At 41.6% G+C, this 20,007-nt stretch overlaps 2 protein-coding genes across 2 annotated transcripts; one reads left to right on the forward strand and one right to left on the reverse strand.

Annotated features, from left to right (window-relative positions):
• Positions 1 to 442: 442 nt before the first annotated feature.
• trpc6b (transient receptor potential cation channel, subfamily C, member 6b) lies at positions 443 to 7,828 on the reverse strand. Its single transcript, XM_047593399.1, has 12 exons — positions 7,519 to 7,828; positions 5,511 to 6,279; positions 5,190 to 5,375; positions 4,885 to 5,049; positions 3,475 to 3,691; positions 2,822 to 3,049; positions 2,290 to 2,554; positions 1,982 to 2,177; positions 1,568 to 1,780; positions 1,406 to 1,462; positions 1,088 to 1,163; positions 443 to 996 (listed from the first exon to the last, which is right to left on the reverse strand). Exons 2-12 carry the CDS (start codon positions 6,252 to 6,254, stop codon positions 821 to 823), a joined length of 2,523 nt encoding a protein of 840 aa, XP_047449355.1. The 5' UTR covers positions 6,255 to 6,279; positions 7,519 to 7,828; the 3' UTR covers positions 443 to 820.
• Positions 7,829 to 8,775: 947 nt separating this feature from the next.
• cep126 (centrosomal protein 126) lies at positions 8,776 to 16,435 on the forward strand. Its single transcript, XM_047593316.1, has 11 exons — positions 8,776 to 9,066; positions 9,196 to 9,315; positions 10,173 to 10,318; positions 10,401 to 10,491; positions 10,624 to 10,759; positions 11,945 to 13,880; positions 14,699 to 14,817; positions 15,202 to 15,274; positions 15,439 to 15,648; positions 15,805 to 15,869; positions 15,969 to 16,435. The coding sequence occupies exons 1-11, from the start codon at positions 9,032 to 9,034 to the stop codon at positions 16,041 to 16,043; spliced, it is 3,006 nt and encodes a 1,001-aa protein (XP_047449272.1). The 5' UTR covers positions 8,776 to 9,031; the 3' UTR covers positions 16,044 to 16,435.
• The last annotated feature ends 3,572 nt before the right edge of the window (positions 16,436 to 20,007 follow it).

The raw sequence follows: 20,007 nt of genomic DNA on the forward strand, positions 1-20,007 counted from the left end.
AGGTGGTAAATCCATAAATAATGTTTCTGGGTAATGATGCTGCACTGTAGCTTTATTCAGGGGCTTGGCAGCTACCGTCTAAACCAATGCTTTTAGTCCTCTAGCCCGACTACATGGGGGTGAGCTGTTTGTCTGCATGACATGTCAGACTGTTCTTAGACGTTTGTCTTGCTTCACAGCAACAGCAAATGGGCACAACAGCATCTGCTGCGATTATTTTAAAGACCCTTAAACCCGTGTGCTCCATGCGAAGAAGCTACCCAACATCGATTTTAATTGCAGTGATTAAACCTTATGGTTAAGTAATTACCATTTCAATAAAGTACGATATTAATAAAATCTAACAGAAGTTAATGTCTTGTTTTGAGCGTCTAGCCGAGAGTCTTGCTGATTAACTTGAAGGTAACATTACAGGAAAAAGCAATTTCTCTTCACAAGCTGCTCTGAGGATGGATTTTATCCAAAAGCTTTAATTTATGTTATGCCCCACTTACATAACCGCCACGGACATATTCAAACATTTTACTGCAAATCAATCGCATCTAAATCGGAACTTATCCTGCTGGTAACTGACAGCGGCATCATGCAGTAAGTTAGAAGTCTGTAATGCATATTAGTGTGCATGAGCAAAGAGAAAAAATTACAGGGGTGCCACCATGTGGCCAACTTTACAGACACAGGAACAAAACCAATTTCACCAGTTCTCAGGCAAAAGGAAAATAAAATCAAGGACGGGTTTTATCATTTAAGCCTCACGATGTGTGCTACCTTTGACCCCAGAAAATACTTTCGAGTCCAAACTGAAAATGTCTCCAAAGATTTACATTTTTAAAGAAAGTATATCCAGCTCGTGCTTCTCCTCTTCTTTTTGTTGAACAGTCACGACTTCTCCCAGCTGCCTGATGAGCTCTGCCAGCGTCTTCATATCATGGTCGTCCCTTTCCAGCAGCTCATAGCGAAGACTGGAGATGTCCTGTTTGATCTCCTTCAGTTCTCCTGTGTAAGTTAACCAGATCAAATGGTGCTTTAATTCTTGCACTCTGGGTGACCCGGATATGAAAAAAAAAAAAAAAAATGCTGAGCTCACCTTCGTTCACTTCATCGTTATCTTTATCTCTCTGTGCTTTCAAGATGTATCTTTTGATGAGGCAATTCATTATGTTCTGGAATGAAGAATAGAAGTTTTCAGTGTTTAACTGATGAGACAATAGTTACTACCAATAATAAAACTGCAAACTTGATTAGTGAGCAGGTTTGATGAAATAGATGGGTTTTAAATGATGCACTGCACATTTTGTTCAAGTCTGTGTCTGCAAAGCTTTACTCTGGAAAGACGATTTACTGTCAGCTACCCAGCTCCGTTAATAACAGTCTAATGAGCATCAGGAAATGAGGACTGCTTTACTTGGTGACGGCTTGCACACTGGGATGCTTCTCCACTCAGATCTTCCTGTTGCCTCAGCTAAGATTAGAAACAAAATAATAAATGCAGGCACACTTTTGATGTAATTCATCATCATTGATTTATACATATATATATAGTTTGTTTCAGCAGAAGGTGCCTCACATTGTTAAGCTCCATCACATTGTTTGGATTTGGATTTTCTTTACTTTTGCCTTGAGGTACATCCCAGAAAAACTCCCTTATCCCCAGCAAGAAGGAAAGTGCAGACTTGGGGCTAGGTACTAAGTTGAACGGCACGGGCAGCGTGCCACCGTGCTCAAAGTACGAGAACCAGAGTTTCGCTCTGGCAAATTTCCATTCAGCATCTGCATCATCCTGCACCAGGAATGGAGAAAAGGTGTAAGAGACAAAGGAAACGTCAGATCAGCAATAGGTGAGAACAGGAATGGGTTTCTGTTTTATTATTTCCTCTTAAATAAACTATTCCAAAAGAATAATCATCTAATAAAAATGTTAATTAGCATAAACAGTGAGTATAGAAAGGAAAAACAGAAATAGGGGAGTGGATGCTGGTACCTGAATTTCCTGGAAGGAGCTGTTAAACATGGCAATGAGCATATTCAGCAAGACAATCACCATGATGATGTTGTACACCCCATAAAGAACATAGCCTATGTTCTCAATGAACTTATGGTTGATGTCAATGACCACAGATTTTACTTCTGACAGTCCGAAGATGGCCCAAAACAATGTTTTAAAGCTCTCTTCAAGTCTGGAGGAATGGAGAAGTGGGGATTAAATTAGTTTAGTGTCATTCAACACAGTTTGTATCCAAAGGCACAAAGCCATTTTGACAGTGTGACAACAGTGCGTTGAACACTTACGTCGTGAAAGCGTCATTGTGCTTGGCTCCAAGGTAGTGCGAGTACAGTATGAACATTCCCACCATGAAAGCCACGAAGACCGTTATGAAGATCACCATGAATTTAAAGATGTCTTTTACGGTTCGTCCCAGAGAGATCTGCAAAGGCCCGAAGCTCTCATTGGCAGGCAGGATGTACGCAATGCGAGAAAAACTCAGCACAACTGCGATTGCGTAGAGGCCTTCAGAAATGAGCTGCGGGTCTGAGGGCATCCAGTGAATTCGAGCTGAAAATAAAGAAATGCTCAATGTGAGGGCACCTTTTATGTAGTCAGTGTTTACTCCAGTAATAGGACTACCTGTGATAGGAGTCCTAATTTGGAGTAAATACATAGCCTGGGTGGTTTTTGATGTTGAATTGAACATCGAAATAGGAAATAGCAGTAATTTACAAAGCTTGGTGGTTCTCGGTCTCAAAATGAGCAGTGGAAGGATATTTTTTTATTTGTATCAAATACAAATTCTTGAATTGCTTTTCTTGGCTTCACACTTACCCAGCTGGAAATACTGAATCTCATAAGGCAGTGTCGTGTTGGACAGGTTCGTGTAGTGCTTGTCAACATAACACTGGGCAGAATAAGCGTGCCAGAAAGCCATCAGTCTGGCAATGAAAGAGGTCATAAAAATGGCCAAAATGCTGAAGTCAAGAAGGTTCCAGGGTTCTGAGATGTATTCTCGAATGTCTTGCTTCCAGATATCTTTACATTCCTCCCAGATCTTCCCTGTTGGAAAGAAAAGTCACAGATTTGGTGGACAGTCAAAGTTTCTCTCTGTAATTATATTATGGCTTATATAAATTGAACATGTGCAACATCATAAATAATAGACTTGAGTTGATGTTCAAATCTCAGAGGGTTCTCTATTACTGTCTAGTTGCCTACAGAACTAAGTAAAAGCATTACATTGGAAGTCATTGCCAGTTTAATTTATTATGGTACATTATGGAAAGAATGCACATATGCACATATCCTTGGCCTACTTAAAACATGAGAAGCAGACAAGACAGTTAATAAATTAACATAATGTAATAAAAAAAAAAAAAAAAATCTGCTGACTTAATGGGAGAAAATCTGAAAAAAAAAAATAGATGTGACCCAATAATCCGGAAAACACAGGCTGCAAGTTCAAGCACGTTTACACTCATGACCTATGACCCAAGACATGATGAGAATCTCCATCCAGGTGAAGGGTGTGGTCTTCATGCGAAAAAGCTGTGATGGATAATCATGGGCGGTCATGTTAGGCAGCAGCGACGTTCCCTCAAAGCGGTCTGCAGCGTTCAGGATCAGCAGACAAAGAAATATCACAAAAGAGGCTGCGTGGACTACAAACTTCAGGAAGGGTCCGCACATGAGTTTCCCTAACTGTAAATGAGAGAACAGCAAACAGAATAAAATTCAACATTATATTGCGCTGTCCATTAATAATTTAACTGTCTTCTCTATATAACACAGATTTTTCGTTCTTACCAAACATTGAGGAAAGACTTATCTTGTGAGCAACATAACTCCATAACAACCTGACACACTCATACTCTTTTATAGACTTTGGTGATAGATGGTTATCAACACTATCACCTTTAACCTCCTGAGACCCGGTGTCCTCATGTGGGGACGTTAAGTTTTAGGTTTGTTGCAGCTTATTCTGCTTCATTTAGACCAGTTGTCCTCATAAGGAGACACTTTTGTCTGCCATCAGGTAGCCAGGGGTACAAGAGGGTATGCACGTGACGTCACAGCAAGCGACGTCTCCATGGTTACGGCCACAAAGAAAATGGATTGCTGCATTATGAAAATAACAACTGCAATACGGGCACTGAAACCTTAAATTACGTTCTTGAAGTTCTGTCAGATAAGTTTGTGGATGCTGTTGTTTTGGCGTAGTTACCGCCGACAGTAACTATTTCAGTTCCAAAAATAAATAACAATAAAACAATAAACGCAATATTTGCGCTCCTTGTCATCCCTTTAACGTCCTGTCAGATGTTACAGTATTGTATGGCTAACGTTACTTCTCGGTAAAGCTCTTAGCATCTTTTATTAAGCTACATTTATCATACTGATAAAAATTAATTAAAAATTAACTTAAACTAACTGAAACTGAGGTTAATCCACTTTTCCAAAAACATCCTAGTTCATATGGATCATTGTCGAGTCCAGTTGCCCTTTATTTGATCTGATAATCCACATTTTCCCCGGTCTCGTTGTATTTTCTGCTACATTACACTGTGTTTTTCCCACTCAGGGGGGCGTGGTTGGAGGTGGCAGTGACGTCAATGCATACTCTCTATACTTGTTTATTTATGCTAATTAACTTTTCTAGTTTGATATGACATGCAAATTTAACAAATTCACAAGTACTCATTTGAGGACATTGGGATTTCATTGTTTTCATCCTGCTTTTATATTTTGGTACACATTGGTGACTTAAATTGTAATATACAGTGAAATAATTGCTGTGTCCAGATACTTTTTTTTTTTAAAACATCAACTGTTAAACAACAACATCAAACAACCCATTAGTTCTGTTAAACAACATGTATTTCTTTATAACTGACCTTACTCGACGGTGCTATCCAGTAAATAAAGGACAAGATCGGCAGCCCAACAGCTACACCAAGGACAAGAAGAATTTTAACTACCGTCCTTTGCTGACGTAGTCCAGATAAGTTCTCATACCAGATGGAGAGGAGCTGCTTTTGACAGTTTGGATGTGCCACAAACTGACCCAGTGGAGGCCGAGTGTGTTTGGGCAATGTGCGCAAAAGGAAGAGACGGAGACAAAGGATTACGCTCATATTCGGCCACAAGGTTGAATATGAAAACAAATAAGTAGAGTCTAAATTGACTCATGTGTGCTTACCTTTTTAACTTCATATTTTATTGCGAGTTTTAACCTGATAAGGTTTTGTCTGCTGAAGGTTTCAGAGCTGTGGCCTGATTCAGTGTCTCCATTTAAAATGGCCTCAACTTCCTCAGTGTTTCGACACAAGTCCAGGAGCCCCACCACTAAGTCTTTACACTGCATGGACAGCTTCTTGTAATCATTCTGCAAAAGAATATATATTACACATCATCATCATTAATCACTTAAAGTACACATGAAAAACCCCAAATGAAGACTGTAATATATCAGTTAATGTGATGCAAAAATACTGTACTTTGTTTTATGTTTTTTTACTACCTTAAACTCCTTCTCTGTGTTTGCCAGAACCGCAAGCTCATTGCTAAGCTCCAGAGCTGCCATCACGGGGTCTTCACTGGCGAGGCAAAGATATGCTGGACTCGCAAGACCTTTGTATGCGTTGATGCGAGACTGTGAATGGCTAAAAGAATCATGCCTCTGCTGCTCAGTGCAGAGCCGGCACTGACAGAAGTAGTCATGAGGCTGCTCTATACGAGCGCCCTTCAGCAGGAGTATGTGCACTATTTCATACTCATGGCACTGGGAAGCCAGGATGATGGGCGTGATGTCGTGAGAGAAACGTGTGCCATCCTCGTCGTAGGAAAAAAAGTCATCATGAGTCTCCATCCGACTGGGGCTATAAGTCAGCCTCTGACCGTCTTCGAAGGCCTCGTGGCTCAGTATGGCTTCGACTATGCGGACGTAACCTTTGCTGATGGCCAGCAGCAAAGCGTCTCCTATTCTGGCCAGGTCTTTCATCTTGAGTAGAAGCTTAGCAACCTCTAAATGCTCATTGGCCACTGCCAGCTGCAGTGCATTCTGGCCCATGTAATTCACACAGTTGACGTTGAGCTCTGGCACCTCTTCTAACATCCGCCTCACTTCAGGAGTGTTGCCATATTCTGCGGCTTCTAAAAACACTTCCTCTGTCACAGAAAGGCATGAGGAAGACTGAGCATGAAACAGGTAACCAGCTCCCCGCACGGCTGGTCTCCGGGGTTTGGCTGCAATCTGCCGTAGCATTGTAGTTTTCCCTTCACTGCTCCATCTAAACACACGAAAATACATTTTAGTCAGATGCATCATCTGACTAAAAACTGCAGATACATTTGTAAAGTTATCACTGTCAGCTCAAATGTTTAGTTTTTGTTCCTGAGTCCGAGTCACACCCATTTTAAATGAATCGAGATGAGCTGTTATTTTTTCCCAACCAGACACACTGACACTGTCCAAGCACTGGCTGGACAGCGACATGCAATGCCCAGGTGGTATCAGCTGAATTATAACTCACACTACATGTGTGACACCACCCACAGATCCGTCATCTGCTCCCCTTCGTTTGTTGACACCTGCACCACCCGTCCATTAATCCTTTTTTGCATTTCCGAAGTGTTCTTCGACAGATCGACGCAACCATGTCACTGCTATGTGACTGTGACTATTTTTAATATGAGTTATATCTTGTGTCACTGTCAAATGAGTAAATCTACTTTCTGTTCGGTAATTACATTTGAATAACGTGGTTATCTCAGGAGCTAATTGCTTCGGCACAGATGATGCACAATGATGATAGATGATGACATGCACATTCATTCGGTCATAATTAGCCTTAACAAGGTTTTATACAACTGGGCATATGAGTGCATGAAGTATATACAGAAGTTGCTCTAACACAGTACAAATTCACATTTTCATGCATTCTAGACTGTACTGACTGAGACAACATCAATGTTAAAAATGTGTCCTGATGCTCAGCCAGGGAAAATTACAAACACCTTACTAAAATTGAATTGGCTTGGTCATGAATAACTTGTAGCTTTTTTTGACTTAAAAATGGTTCCATGAGATTTATCTGGCTTCATTTCTGACAGTGCCTTGTTATTTTTATTTTTGTGCTTCTGCGTGCATCTGGGATGTGACTCAAAGAAAGTGAGAGATCAGATTAGAAAGGGGAGGAAATAATACATGCATGTGGCATGATCAAAGTGGTAATAACGTCTCTATTTTACTGATGCACTTGAGTTAGACAGGGTGCATACAAAACATACAAAACGTTTGTATAGTAGCTTAAAATTAGTTTTACTCCCCTCAAAGACAAGTAATGAAACACTCAATGAAAAGTAAATACGTTTAAAAATAGAATGACTTCATATCAGATCTCTAAATTACATTCTCAACACTCATGGTCCTTTTATGTGCTTCCTTACTTCAGTTTCATCTTTCAACAACAATTCTCTTTTGTTTCGCTGCACTTTTTTTAAAAAATCCAACAAAATGATCCACTCACCTCACAGAAGAAGGGTCAACCCAGCAGACTTAACTTTTACTTTATTAAATCCTAACGAGCCTTCGTCCAAACGCGACTGTCGGCGCCTCAGCCTCTGGACTTCCTGTCAGTCCGACTCTCAATCTGAATCCCACTCTGCGCTGGTCACCGGATGCGCACAGTGCTGCTTTTGCATGCTCATTGTGCGTTTTCCTAGCAGGTGTGCTATTGCATTTTAGTACTGTTATGGGGTTTGCGTTTAATTCCCTCCATTTTCAATGAGCGCCCCGTATCCTAAGCCACCCCAAACCAAGATATTAAAGCACTTAGTCAAACTAATAGAGGATTTACTGTATGCTCGGCAGAACTCCCCCGACCGAACGGATTCTGCTATAAAGTGAGGCAGAGGGATAAAGGATTATTTGTAATTGTCGGAGTGCAGGCTCCAAGCAATAGCACCACTATTTTCTATATGGTGTTCAATGCAGGGGAGACAGATTATACAGTGGCGCCCTGTCCATAAAACAGAATAAACAATCAAGAAAAAGGCAGATTTTCCTAAATCCTCTTAACTCACTCAATCAAATGTAAAAGGTAGCACACCTTTAGATTTTGCGAACCTGAGCAGTGTAAAAACACGTTCATCACTATGCAGTCTGCAAACGTAGTAGATTAAACCCCTCCAAATATTGTGGAATCTCATTAATTACCCCTGAATATAATTTTCCAGTTATTTCGTATATATATATATATATATATTTAATTTGTTTATTCTATGTTGCCTAAATGTTGGCTGCCCTGCGTGCCCTTAATTACCCTCTAGGGATAAATAAATAAAATTTAGATGTTAGTTAAAAAACATATTGCTGTAAATATTAAATGTCTTGGTGATTGGGGAGAGATGTTCAATCCTGTTTGTCATAAAGCAAAAATCATACTTTTTTCACGACTTTAATTTACTATCCAGGAACTACGTATATGAGACATTGAAAGGTGCCTTCACACGCACAGTTTTTTTCTAATCTTTACAAAAAATAAACTCTATTATAATAATACATCATCTCAACTCAAAATAGTATTTTATACGTCTGATACCCTATGGTACTATTTATTTTCGTCGTCGTTCCGTTTCTATCCTCTTTGTTGTTTAACTTAATTTTGTCGTAAATTGTATATATTACAACACTTTCCGGTGCGCCTGAAGGCAGCATCCACTTTTACCAGTGAGCCCCCTGCTGGACATGGCGAGAACAACCACTTTCCCCCGGTTGTCAAGGAACTGCGTCCTCGGTTGCTATCATGGAGCCACTGTACACAGACGGACTCAGCTGAAGCGTCTATCGACTCAGTCTGGCCTTTTCCAAACATTTTAAACGACTTTAAGCGGTTGTTCAGAATAAGCTGCAACGATGCGGATCCGCACATTTCCTTTGCAGGTTTATCTTCGCCCTGAAAATGGCTGAATTAGCAGACTTAGCAGCTAGCGCCTGAATCCTGTGCGTCAGCTCGGTGTCAGTCGGGGATCAACAGGAGGATGCAAGTTCTGCAGGACAACTTCTTCTACCACTCGTATCCTGCACGTATTTTTTAGTTATTCGCAAAGTTAATGGTTTATTTTCAAGTTTAAAGTTTTATTTAGGTGACACTTGCCCACTGACTGTCATGTGAAGCGAAGTCTCCTTAGCTGCTCACTTGCAGAAACTCTAGGCTGGGAGCTGATGGAGGCCTCGAACATGAGAGGCAACTTTTGGCCGAGGAGCAGAAGTCATGCAGAGCCCGAGCTCGCAAATTCTCTCTGGAAACCACCCGACGCAGGAAGTCAGTTCTCAAATAATGTTATGTTATTGTTTTTTTCTGTTATGCACAGCACAAACAATACTATGTGATTTCTGCAACCCAAAGCTGCACAGGTCATGGTGAATAAGTAGCATCTTCCATTTCATGCTGGGAATTGTTGGTCTGGTGAACAGCGGTAGTTTATGGTCCTGTCCCGGGCTTAGCAGGAGGGATTGGTGGTGTTGACAGGATTTTGCAGTCTAGACCTGGAAATAGATCTGTTGAGCAACCCGAAGTGATGGCTAAAGCTGCAAAGTTCATCCCCGTATGAGTCCCTAATCCATGGCGGTTATTAATAACACCATAAATGCTTGTGTTTCCGTAGCTATCGGAAGAGGCTACAAGGGAATACTCCTGCTTTTAAAGCAAGTGCATGTAAGAATATGTAAATTCATGGTCAGCTGTAGGTGAAAGTGTAACATCAGAGGTAGATTTAAATGTTACAAAGGCAGGCAATCATTGTTTCTTAGACAACTCCAACATTAGCCTCAAATGTAATGTTTATTTTTAACAGAACAGGAATGAAAACTCTTGAGCTACCATTTGCTATGGTTCCCAGCACTGTTTAATAGATGTGTGCTCCTCTTGTTGACATTGATTACCATTTTGCTTATTAATAACATTAACGCTGAACCCTTGCAGACTGTGTTAATGTTATTATTGGTTTCCTCCGTGTACCCAGTCGCGGATGGCAGCTTTAATTTATTAATGGCGATGTTGCAAACATATCTCGAGGAACCGACTCAGGTTTCTGTATATAAAACATGGCCGGAGTAGATTTAATCAGCTAAATTGTGACCCGGGTTCATGCTCTGCTCCTTTTTTTTTTCCTGGCTCAGGGCCTTGGATGAAAGATGGAAGCAGTGGGACGTGCAGGAGCAACGGCTGAGAGACAACATCCTGCAGCAGCGCAGGCAGCAAGTACAGGATGCGACTGAGCGCTTCCAGAGAGCCCATCTACCTCCTTCTCAAAGACGCAGACAATGTTAGAAATGTATATTACATATGAATCACTTAGAAAAGAGAACACTCGTGGTGTTGACAGATTTTTGGTTTCTATGTTCTAGCTTTTAGAAGACATGTCGGAAATATTGAAGACGCGCTCAATCAAATCCAAGGCAACCCCTTTAACTTGTCCAGCAACACTAATGTGAGCAGGTAAAAAAGACTAATCAAAGATTACATCATTCTCATAAACCAAAAATATGTTAGTATGTGGTATTTTTGTGTTACTGACTGGACAAGTGGTACATCCTTATATGTGTATTTCTTTTCTGCTCTCCCTTAAAGAAGCTGCACTCCTTCTCCCAAGCCTCCCACAGTTTCTAAATCTTCCCACCGCCAAGTGCTCTGTGCTTTGGAGGCCTACACTAAACTGCTACAGGAGCAGAGCAGAGCAGAGGAGCAACAAGATGACAGCCCACAGGTATTTTCACTTGAAGAACTCTAACCCTCTCAGTTAACCTCCTGAGGTTTCACTTGTTGCTTGGTTCATGTGGGAGTTTTATGTCGCTGGATGCTTATTTGTATCTCTTACCTTTTTATGTCAGCAGAGGAACCATCTTCTGCTAAAAGATCATCCATGAGACAACAGTGTATTGATCAGTCTTTATTATTGATGAATACCATCAGTTTAGAAAGTGGCCGAGCCTCCTGCTGGAAGAGACCGTTCCTGGCTTTACACGTGTTTATGAAAGCTAAAATAAATCATTTTCTATCTGTCGGTCTGATTGATGTAGCCTGTAGACAATGCTGTCTCCCCAGTTACACTGATGTTTCTGCATTTGAGTAAGCTCTCCATGCATTTGTATAATCTAAAATACAGCGCCTGTTTGCTCTAACCAGCTAATCAAGAACTTTAAATCTGAGTGATCAGCAGCTTCGTAAGTTTTCATAACAGTACCGAGGCATGAATAAATCACCGTATACATTTAGGCAAACATCTCTCCATCACTCCAGATGTTTTTTTAAATTCCTAATTTTCTTTTCACCGTGATTGAAACGGTGTAAACACACATTTCGACTGCACAAAGATAGTTTGATTCTGGCCACACTTCAGTATACACCATACATTACAAATGTCAAACAAACCGGTGTGGTGTGCGAGGACAAGTCTGTTGATAGAATGAGGGCACAAATGTATTACTGCACGTATTAGCGTGAAAGATTTGAGGACATTTCATGATGTAGATTATGCTGTTTGAGGCTCCTAGGGGGCAGCACTGTGCCACGAAACCCATTCCTGCATCACAAACTCCTCTCTTGAGCCTTTAGCGCCCTCTAGTGTGATGTGTGTGAAGAGCTATCATTTCTAGAAGGAAGAGGTTCTCATAAACCTGTCACAAGTTCATGCAGTCGATTTAGCATGTGATGATGATATGTTGGAAAGGGGATTTATTATTAGAGGTGTCACCTGAATGAATTTACAGTCAATAAAATCAAGCATGTTTTCCAACTTTGTTTATGTGTGAAAAACTATTAAAACACTTGCATAATCACTTTTAAGTATTTTTTAAAATATGTGTATATATTGGATCAGTGTTCCTCGCCTTGATATTCCTAGAACTGTAAAAGATATTATTTTCTACTAACAAATTTCCTTTTGTTTCAGGGCAGCAACCTGTCTGATCGCTGTGACTCTGAAATCCTTTCAAGTAAGGACAGTTTGGAGAGCGAGGAGCCCAGTCACAACGCAAAAAATCTGCAGCGTTCCTTTTCGTCGTTCTTGCTCGACTCCGTGAAGGCACATCCGGACCAGAGGAAGCAAAACGACTTGTGCCCAACGTCAGACCTGACGTCTTTCTCGGCGATGATGCTTCTTGGCGATAACTTGGCCCAACCGAGGAAGCAGCACGAACCCAAGCAGAAAACGGAAGAGGAATCCGGATGGCTGAATAATAAGTTGCATTTCTCTAAAGCTTCTTGGGAGTTCACGTCTGTTCAGAAAACACCTAAACCAGAGACGGGGGCTGCTCTGCACAACTGTAACTTATTAACTCTCTGTGAAATTATTAGCGGAGACCCAGAGCACTTTGGGCCAAACTCGCCACAAAATATTCCCAGTGACAACATCATTGTCACAAACAGAGTTGATTTTGGCTGCAAAGCACTTGAGTTCAAAAAACCCAAAGAAGAGTCTACGGTGGATATCAAACAGGAGAGGTTCCACGATGACGGATCATTCAAATATTCACAAGCCGCAGGAATTCCTTTTCTTACCAAAGATGGCAACAGCAAAGGCACTTTGTTTGGGGCTTCCCCAAAGCCAAATATTTTCTTGAACAACAGCACAACAGATAATTTATCCAATGTAGGAACTCTTCAGAAAACAGAAAAAGAAATCTACCATCTGCCATCCCAGAAAGAACCCAGGGCTTCCATGAACAATCTCAATAAGGTTTCTAACTCGGAGCCCCAAACGGAGAAGCCTATAAATACAGCGTTGCTGGAACGCACAGGCTTGTCTAATGTTGATTCAGATGTGCATAAATGTCTCGAATGTCCCGAGGAGGAAATACAAAAAATGCCCGAATCAATGGCGACGTCTCGTTCTGTATGCGAAGTCAGATTCATCAAAGGAATCCTTAAAAAGCAGTCCAAATATATGTCAGGAGATACCACGCGTGTGTTCGGCTCAGGGCATTTGATTTTTGCGAAACAAGTGGCTTTAGCAATTAGAGACAGCGTTGAGTTGACGAGGGCAAAAACTAACACGGGGGGAAACGCCGCTGTCAAGAAGAAGCTGCGTTGGTTCGACGAGGTGCATGTGGAGAAAGAGGAAAATGACGCGGCAACGAAGCAGATGAAAAGCAAGTTTTCCAGTCTTCAGTCAAAGAGCAGCTCGGAGGACCACCAGCTAAGTCTCACCGCGGTCTCAGGGACTCCCAAGGCCGGACCCGGCGTGACCCCTGCAGCCTCGGCACGTTATCACTTTACAAAGGAAGCATGGGCAGATGTGGGGGTTCAAGTCAACTTGCCCCAAGAACGAGCGGACGAGGTCAAGGTGGCGCGGAGCAGCGCCAGGGCCGGCGGCCCCAAGGTCCCTCGGAGAGAGCGCTCCGCCAGAGCCGGAGCGGGTCCTGTTTCCTCACGAACAAGAAAGGGCACCGTCATACGACCTCAGTCTGCCACCGAGGTGAGTCAGATTGCCAAAACCCAAGGGAAGGTAATGGTGCCGCGGCCCCCTCCGCGCACAGACTCAGCAGAAGAGAAGACGGCGTACGTCACTAAGAATCCATATGGCAGCTATAAACATGCCCAAGCCGCAGAGCACAAGAGCATCCCAGAGAGCTTCTTCTCGCCGGACGCACATCATGTAATCACAGCAGACAGCGGTGTTATGTACACACCTCTCCCGCCCTCGTACGCATGCCGCTTCTCGGAGGGCAACGCAAAAAGCGCACCGAGCGCGGCTCATCAGGACAGCTACCACAGAAGAAGAGGGATGGCGCACGGTGAAAAGGGCCTCTGTTTAGACTGCACTCCCACAGATGAGGAGATTTCTCAGCTCTGGCATGGCGTCCGCAGCGCCTTAACCACCAAGGACGGTAATGTATATTTTGGCCGACGGCCCCTCACACAGCTCAGGCTCGGTTTGCCGGCCGGCGGAGATGTCATTTTGATTCGAACGCAGTTTCTTTCCGGCATATTTGCTTCCGTCCGACTTTAAATTTAACGACGTGAACACCAGCGGCACTACATGCCTTCGCTTTTTGTTCCTTATTCTTAACGCAGGCCCGGTGACAATCTGAACCGCCCTCACACTTCATTGCACAGACGGGGAAATTAAGTTGTTTTTTTTTTGTTAAAGAAGAAATTATTATTATTGTTTACAATTAGAGTTAATTACCTATTTACTGAAACTGATTCATTTCATCCATACAGTAAATGACATCATTACACGGATCAACTAACTTGTGGTTTGATGATGAAAAGAAAGCAATATTTCAATTAACTTTCATAAGATAAGAAGGATGATAATCTGTGGGCTTAGTTGACCTTAAAGACTTTCTGTCTTTAAATGGCCTGTTGCCTTCTTTTCTTCAAACTTGTGCCAATCTGGCCCATGTTTCCATGAACCGTTAGAGTCGCATCAGCTTCTTCTGCTAAAGACATCAAAGGACCTGGATCTAATCCATGATTTTCCATTATATGAAAAAACACTATTTAGGAATTGGAGCGGCTGCATATATTCTCACTTTATGCCCCAGTGCAGCTGCACCGTATAGACGACACATTCGTCTTGGGTTTGTAAACAACAGAAAAGCAGCTTATGGCTTATAAAACACAATGATGTGAAGTGGTATAATTCCCTGCATGTGTGCTTTCCCCAAGCGCCGATTCCAGTGAATAAATCTTCTTTCAGCAAAAACCGTGGCCAGGAGACAGGCCCCGGAGAGTGGGCGAGTTTTACGGAAAGCGTGCTTGGAGCCGAGCAGGCAGCCTCCTGGTTCGGGGAACAGAAGGCTTCTTCAGACCTCTCAGGTGCGTGCGTGCGTGCGGTTGCCCTGTAGGTAGGTGGGAAGAGTGAGAGTAATTGCTAAAGATCAGTAAGTGGGTGTGTTTAAACTTGTATAATTGGTTTCGCAGTCCTGTTCGTGCTCTCTTTGTTGTTGGTTAAAACGTATTATACGCAATGATTTATGCTCATCCGGACATTCTGGATGGACTTGAGTTGGCAGTTTGTTTGTTTTGTTTTACACTGATGCACAATTAACTGTTTTATATTGAGTTTTCATAGTCCTTTTTGCCTGCACCCTATAAATGTGGCAATATACTACAGGCTGCATAAAAACGATATAAGGTCAGTCTTTAGTGATGGGGTCAAGATTTTAATTGTTTAACGTGTTTTTATTTTGTTTTGTGCAGTCAACAAAACACTCCACAGAACTGGTCAGACCGTCATTCTCAAGTACTCAGGACTCAAGTTTTCCAAAGGAAGGTAAAGTGACTACATCTACATACATTGTGGTTAAAACTCGTTCCTGCACATGCACTATACCGTATGTTATGCAACGTGCAAATAATTAAAAACATCTCGACATTTACATCATACGTTACATCAAATGCCTCCTGCCTTTAACGTAACCTTTCGCGTGCTGTCAGGTTTGGAGCGTGCAGCCCAGTTACACCTGGCTGAAGTACACGCTGCAGGCCCAGTGGAGGAGAGGGATATTGTTGCTGCCATGGAGACTGCCCAAACACAGAGGTCTGGAACAGTGCAGCAGCGCGGCCAACAGCAGGGGCTCACCACCATTTCCTTGGAGGAGAAGAAAATCCTTCTTTCTCTGGACAGACTTAACCACCAGCTGCACTGTGAGCACTTTGTAGAGGCTGCTTTTTTTTTTTTTTTTTTTTTGAGGCCAGAAGTGATTGATTGAGCTGCTGGGGGTCTGTGCATAACAGAAAATAAATATTATTATGGAAATTCAATGCAGGATAACCACTCTCGCCTGTTATTATTATTTTTAGGTGTGCAGGAACATGTTGGGGTAAATACTGGCACACATGGCCTCGTGCTTGTCGACGCGCCGTACGTAAGTATTCCTAAGGGATCTTTGTTTTCCACAATGCAATAATTTGAACAACTTGGAAGTTGTTTCATTCCTTACCTTCTCTCTTTAATTCAATCAAAGGACGCGAAAGTGGCAAACCAGAAGCGCCGTGCATCCTCCGCTAACAGTCGCCCTCGATACCAGAAGAAATACTGACCCAGAGCTGTTGTCAACAGTGCACGTCATTCACATCACTGCATCATGTTATGTAACCAAGCACTTTATTCCTGGAAAAATAGATGTTACCAAAAGTGCCTACCGGAGTAACTTGAGGCTCTAAGCAGAGATAAAAAGCACATCAGAGGAAAGACACCAACCATCGAGTTTATTGTGTTCAAATTAGTTTTGTACTTTCACCATTTGTTTGAACGTGTTGCCACAAAATAAATGATTTGACACTAAACAGTGAAACTTTAAGTGCCTGTGAAAATGATTTTGGCATTATAAAAGATTAGCGTGTCATTTCATGTTTATTTTACATAGTAAAACATGGATTTGATGGATTGGACATTGGCACTAGACTGAATAAAAATCTATTGATAACCTGACTGGGTTCAGTGTGTTTGGGAGTATCAGTATTTTCTCAACTAAGTATAGTACAATCAGGGAATCAACTAAGGCCCGGAAGTGGTTTTGCAACGTTGAAGGCGTGTTTGTCTTTCTTTCATGGCTGTAGAACAGATGATTATGTCTCCTAGACTCAACCTACTGGCTCGGCAAGCTGAGCCTCTGCCAGAGGGCTTCCAGTTCCTTCTGTTGCGATTGCATCTACCCTGAACTTTACTCTTGCTTTGAGGCCTGTGTCGTGCAGTAATGCCCTCAAATTAAAGCAGCATCAATAGACCAAAAACCATATTCTTTTAATTTTAGTTGTCAACCAGTGCATTTTTACGCTATTAATTAAACACTTCTCTTGCCAAACAATAGGTGCATCAGAGGGGAAAATAGCTCGATGTGAGTTCTGTGGCCCCTCCTTCTCCGGCGTGTCTGGTTTTGCCCCTCAGTCAGCCTGCTAGGACTTGCTTGTGGAGGTGGAGGAAGCCCAAGCTCATTTGAACGGTGATGAAACCTTTTTTTTTTTTTCTGGTTTAACTGCAGGTTTCTACAGCGCTTCAACAAGGAGCTATAAACAATGAGGTGACGGTGGTTTCTCACTGCCACATACGCTCCGTGCATCAAAACCGATTACGACCGCAAAGACAGAAGATGCGTTCGGCTTTGGGGTGCGATGATGCCTGCAGCTACAGAAGCCCTTTGAAAAGTCGTGCACGGTGTGACTCTCTAGTAATATGGACCACGAAATAGTGTGTCCAACCAAAGTGCACGGGGAGATAAGAATAGTGATACTGTCTTACTGGGTCAGTTTTTTTTTTTTTTAATGAAAAAAAAAAAAGAGAGACAACCCAAACAAGTGACATTAACAAGGAAAACAACAAGACGCATGAGTGAATTACATTAAAAGTGAACACGCACAGGAAAACCAACCAAAACAAACGGATAACACAACAGTACGATCTTGTATAGTGAGTCTTCCTATGTTCATATATCAACTGCTTGGCCTTGAAATCCGTTCCCTTTGGCCTGCTGCAATTAATGTTGATTATCTAACACAATGGTGAGTAATGACATTTAAGCCTTCGCCAGCACAACACCCTGAAACTCAACAAGAATGGGCAAGAGCGCTGAAAATAAGGGGAGAGATTTCCCTCTGATGCAAGTTCAAGCTTGCGCTTTGGTCTGTAGTGACGCTTAATCTCACAAGTTACTCTGTCTTGTTTTGCCACGGTCCGTTTATCACAGAGTGACTGATTATTTAATGCCAAGATTTAAATATCAAGTCTTTTTTCTAACTCATAAGGTTTCCGTCAAACACGTGGAAACTGAGGGGAAAGATGGAAAGAATAAAACCGGAATATGATGGAAAGCTAACATACATTAGCAGGAAGGTAAATAGTAGAGAAAGAGAAACTACACGAGTTTGTTTATCAGGGCCACCGAGCGTGTACACATTAAACACTGCAGAGGGCACTCTCATCTGCTTATCTGTCTGTAGCAACACCATGCGTCTCTGCTATATCCCATAATAACACCAGACTGAAGCCTTCAAACAGGGGGGGACTGACACAGTAGCTCCGCCTTTCTGGTTGTCTTCAGATTGATTTTTCCAAATAGAGCCGAAGAACATATTTTCTACAGATTTCCTGCAGCATCCAGCTGACCTCACCGAGACCCTTTAGATGAAGGATGAAGAGATGTTGACCAGAAGTGACCAAACCCCGCTAAGTGGGTGGTCCCCTCGTGTGTAGCCCGGGACACTGCAGTCCATCTCTTTAATGTGTCTGAGTGCGTTACAATGATGTGAAAATGAGCACTTTCACGCGGACAATGGACGTTTCGTGACTGGCAGCATGTGCGCGCAGAATGTTTCATTCAATTGTCAAAATGTGTTGGACCGCCGTACAATTATGAGGAATGACAAAGATGTTTATTTAATGTGAATTGAATAGAAACATCCGAAACAACAGAAGAAATCTGATGAAACAATGACAGAGCTACTGGACTGAAACCATTAAGTGTATTATTAAAAGGCTGATGCACGCCGGCATATCCTTAAAAGTTTCGAAGTTCAATTTAAAAAAACTAAACAAAAAAAAACTTAAATAATAGTAACTAAACTTCAGATGCGCATGTGTTTAGAAACACGGGCATGTGACTCACAGGGGGGGAACTCTTTAAACTGTGCAGAGCTTTACAGTGTCTGCGGATATTTAATAGGGCTTCATAATCATTCATTCAGTGCATGTATGGGAAAAGCTGAAACAGAGCCTCTGTATCCAAAGAGGGTGGATCTTGACAAAATGATTTCTCAATGGAAGAGGGGCCTCATTAGCATAACAATTGTGGGAACTGCATGGGTCTACTTTTCATGAGCACTGTAAAAAAGGGGCAGAAAAAAAAATAGTACCATTATATATTACCGATGAGAGAAAATGTGGGTTTGAGTGATTGTTCGGGTCCTTGGGAAAATGTGTGTTGCCTTATCACTGATGGTCACATTATAAACACTGTGAGCAACATTTCTTAACATAAAAAACAAAAGTTTTGAAAAATTGAAATAAACAACTTACAAATGTTGAAACGATTCTTGAAATCAGTGCAGTACTGGCATTTTAAGAGTTTAGTATAACAGAGCAAACTTTGTTGTATTTTCTCTACTTTACTTGACACAACTGGTAAAGCAAATGGGTCGTAACGGAGGTCCTTAAGCGGCTCCAAACACAATGAAAATAAAACTTTAATTCAGCAGCTTTTGTAGGAACTATCTTATGAAGGTGTAAAACCTACTGATCGTGTTCTTCATGGATGATTAAATGGATAATAACAAACTTAAACCTCACATTGCGTTAGGGTCAAATTTGACCTGTTTGCAAGTTAAAAATTTTCCTTATTTTTAAGGTGACAAGGCTTCGTGACAAACTCCAGAGCAGCTATTTTAACACAACAAAAGATTTTTTCACCATTTTGGTAAATTCTGAAAGTCTCTACAAAACGAAAGAGACATCTGTGGTGTTATGGATCAGATATGACCTGGCAAGACTGTTGCATGCACCCATGGATCATAGAAAATGTGTTAGGTTGTTCTGTGGATTAAATTTAGCTCAACTAACTTTTTTTTCTTTCTTTTTTAATGAAAAAGTGTGTTGTATTCAAAGATAAATGATATATTGGGCCAAAAATAACATTTAATACAATTCTTACATGGATACGAATGCGCAACAAGTTAGATATGAGGTGAAAAACAATACTAGATGATAAAAATTGTGTGTTTGACAATTTTGGGCTGAATTAAGTCAATTATGACTTTTTAAAACAAGGGATGATTGACAAAATTCAATAACATGAGAGTTTGTAAGTTTTAAATATTAAAAAGGTGCCATTTTTTAAAAACAAATTTGGTGCAAATTCAACACTGATTATATTATTGTTTTGCGGTTAAATGTGGAAGGTATCGGAATAAATGAGTCCTCCCGAGCTGCACCGACTGTACCTTTAAAGACTCCTGTCCCAATTAAAGCCAAGCCCCGCCCCTGGAGCAGACATCATGAGTCATAAAGTTTGA

The sequence above is a fragment of the Mugil cephalus genome, chromosome 9 (genome assembly GCF_022458985.1).
Source record: "Mugil cephalus isolate CIBA_MC_2020 chromosome 9, CIBA_Mcephalus_1.1, whole genome shotgun sequence".
NCBI classification, from domain to species: domain Eukaryota; kingdom Metazoa; phylum Chordata; class Actinopteri; order Mugiliformes; family Mugilidae; genus Mugil; species Mugil cephalus.

Bases quoted from the DNA above. Each gene is read 5' to 3' on its own strand.
- cep126 (XM_047593316.1), top strand. From the start codon at position 9,032: ATGCAAGTTCTGCAGGACAACTTCTTCTACCACTC. The intron at 13,881-14,698 runs GTAATGTATATT...ATCTTCTTTCAG, and splicing joins CGCCTTAACCACCAAGGACG to CAAAAACCGTGGCCAGGAGA. The intron at 15,870-15,968 runs GTAAGTATTCCT...ATTCAATCAAAG, and splicing joins TGCTTGTCGACGCGCCGTAC to GACGCGAAAGTGGCAAACCA.
- trpc6b (XM_047593399.1), bottom strand. From the start codon at position 6,254: ATGCTACGGCAGATTGCAGCCAAACCCCGGAGACCAGCCGTGCGGGGA. The intron at 3,692-4,884 runs GTCAGTTATAAA...TCTCATTTACAG, and splicing joins GGATAGCACCGTCGAGTAAG to TTAGGGAAACTCATGTGCGG. The intron at 1,781-1,981 runs GTACCAGCATCC...TTCCTGGTGCAG, and splicing joins GCTCCTTCCAGGAAATTCAG to GATGATGCAGATGCTGAATG.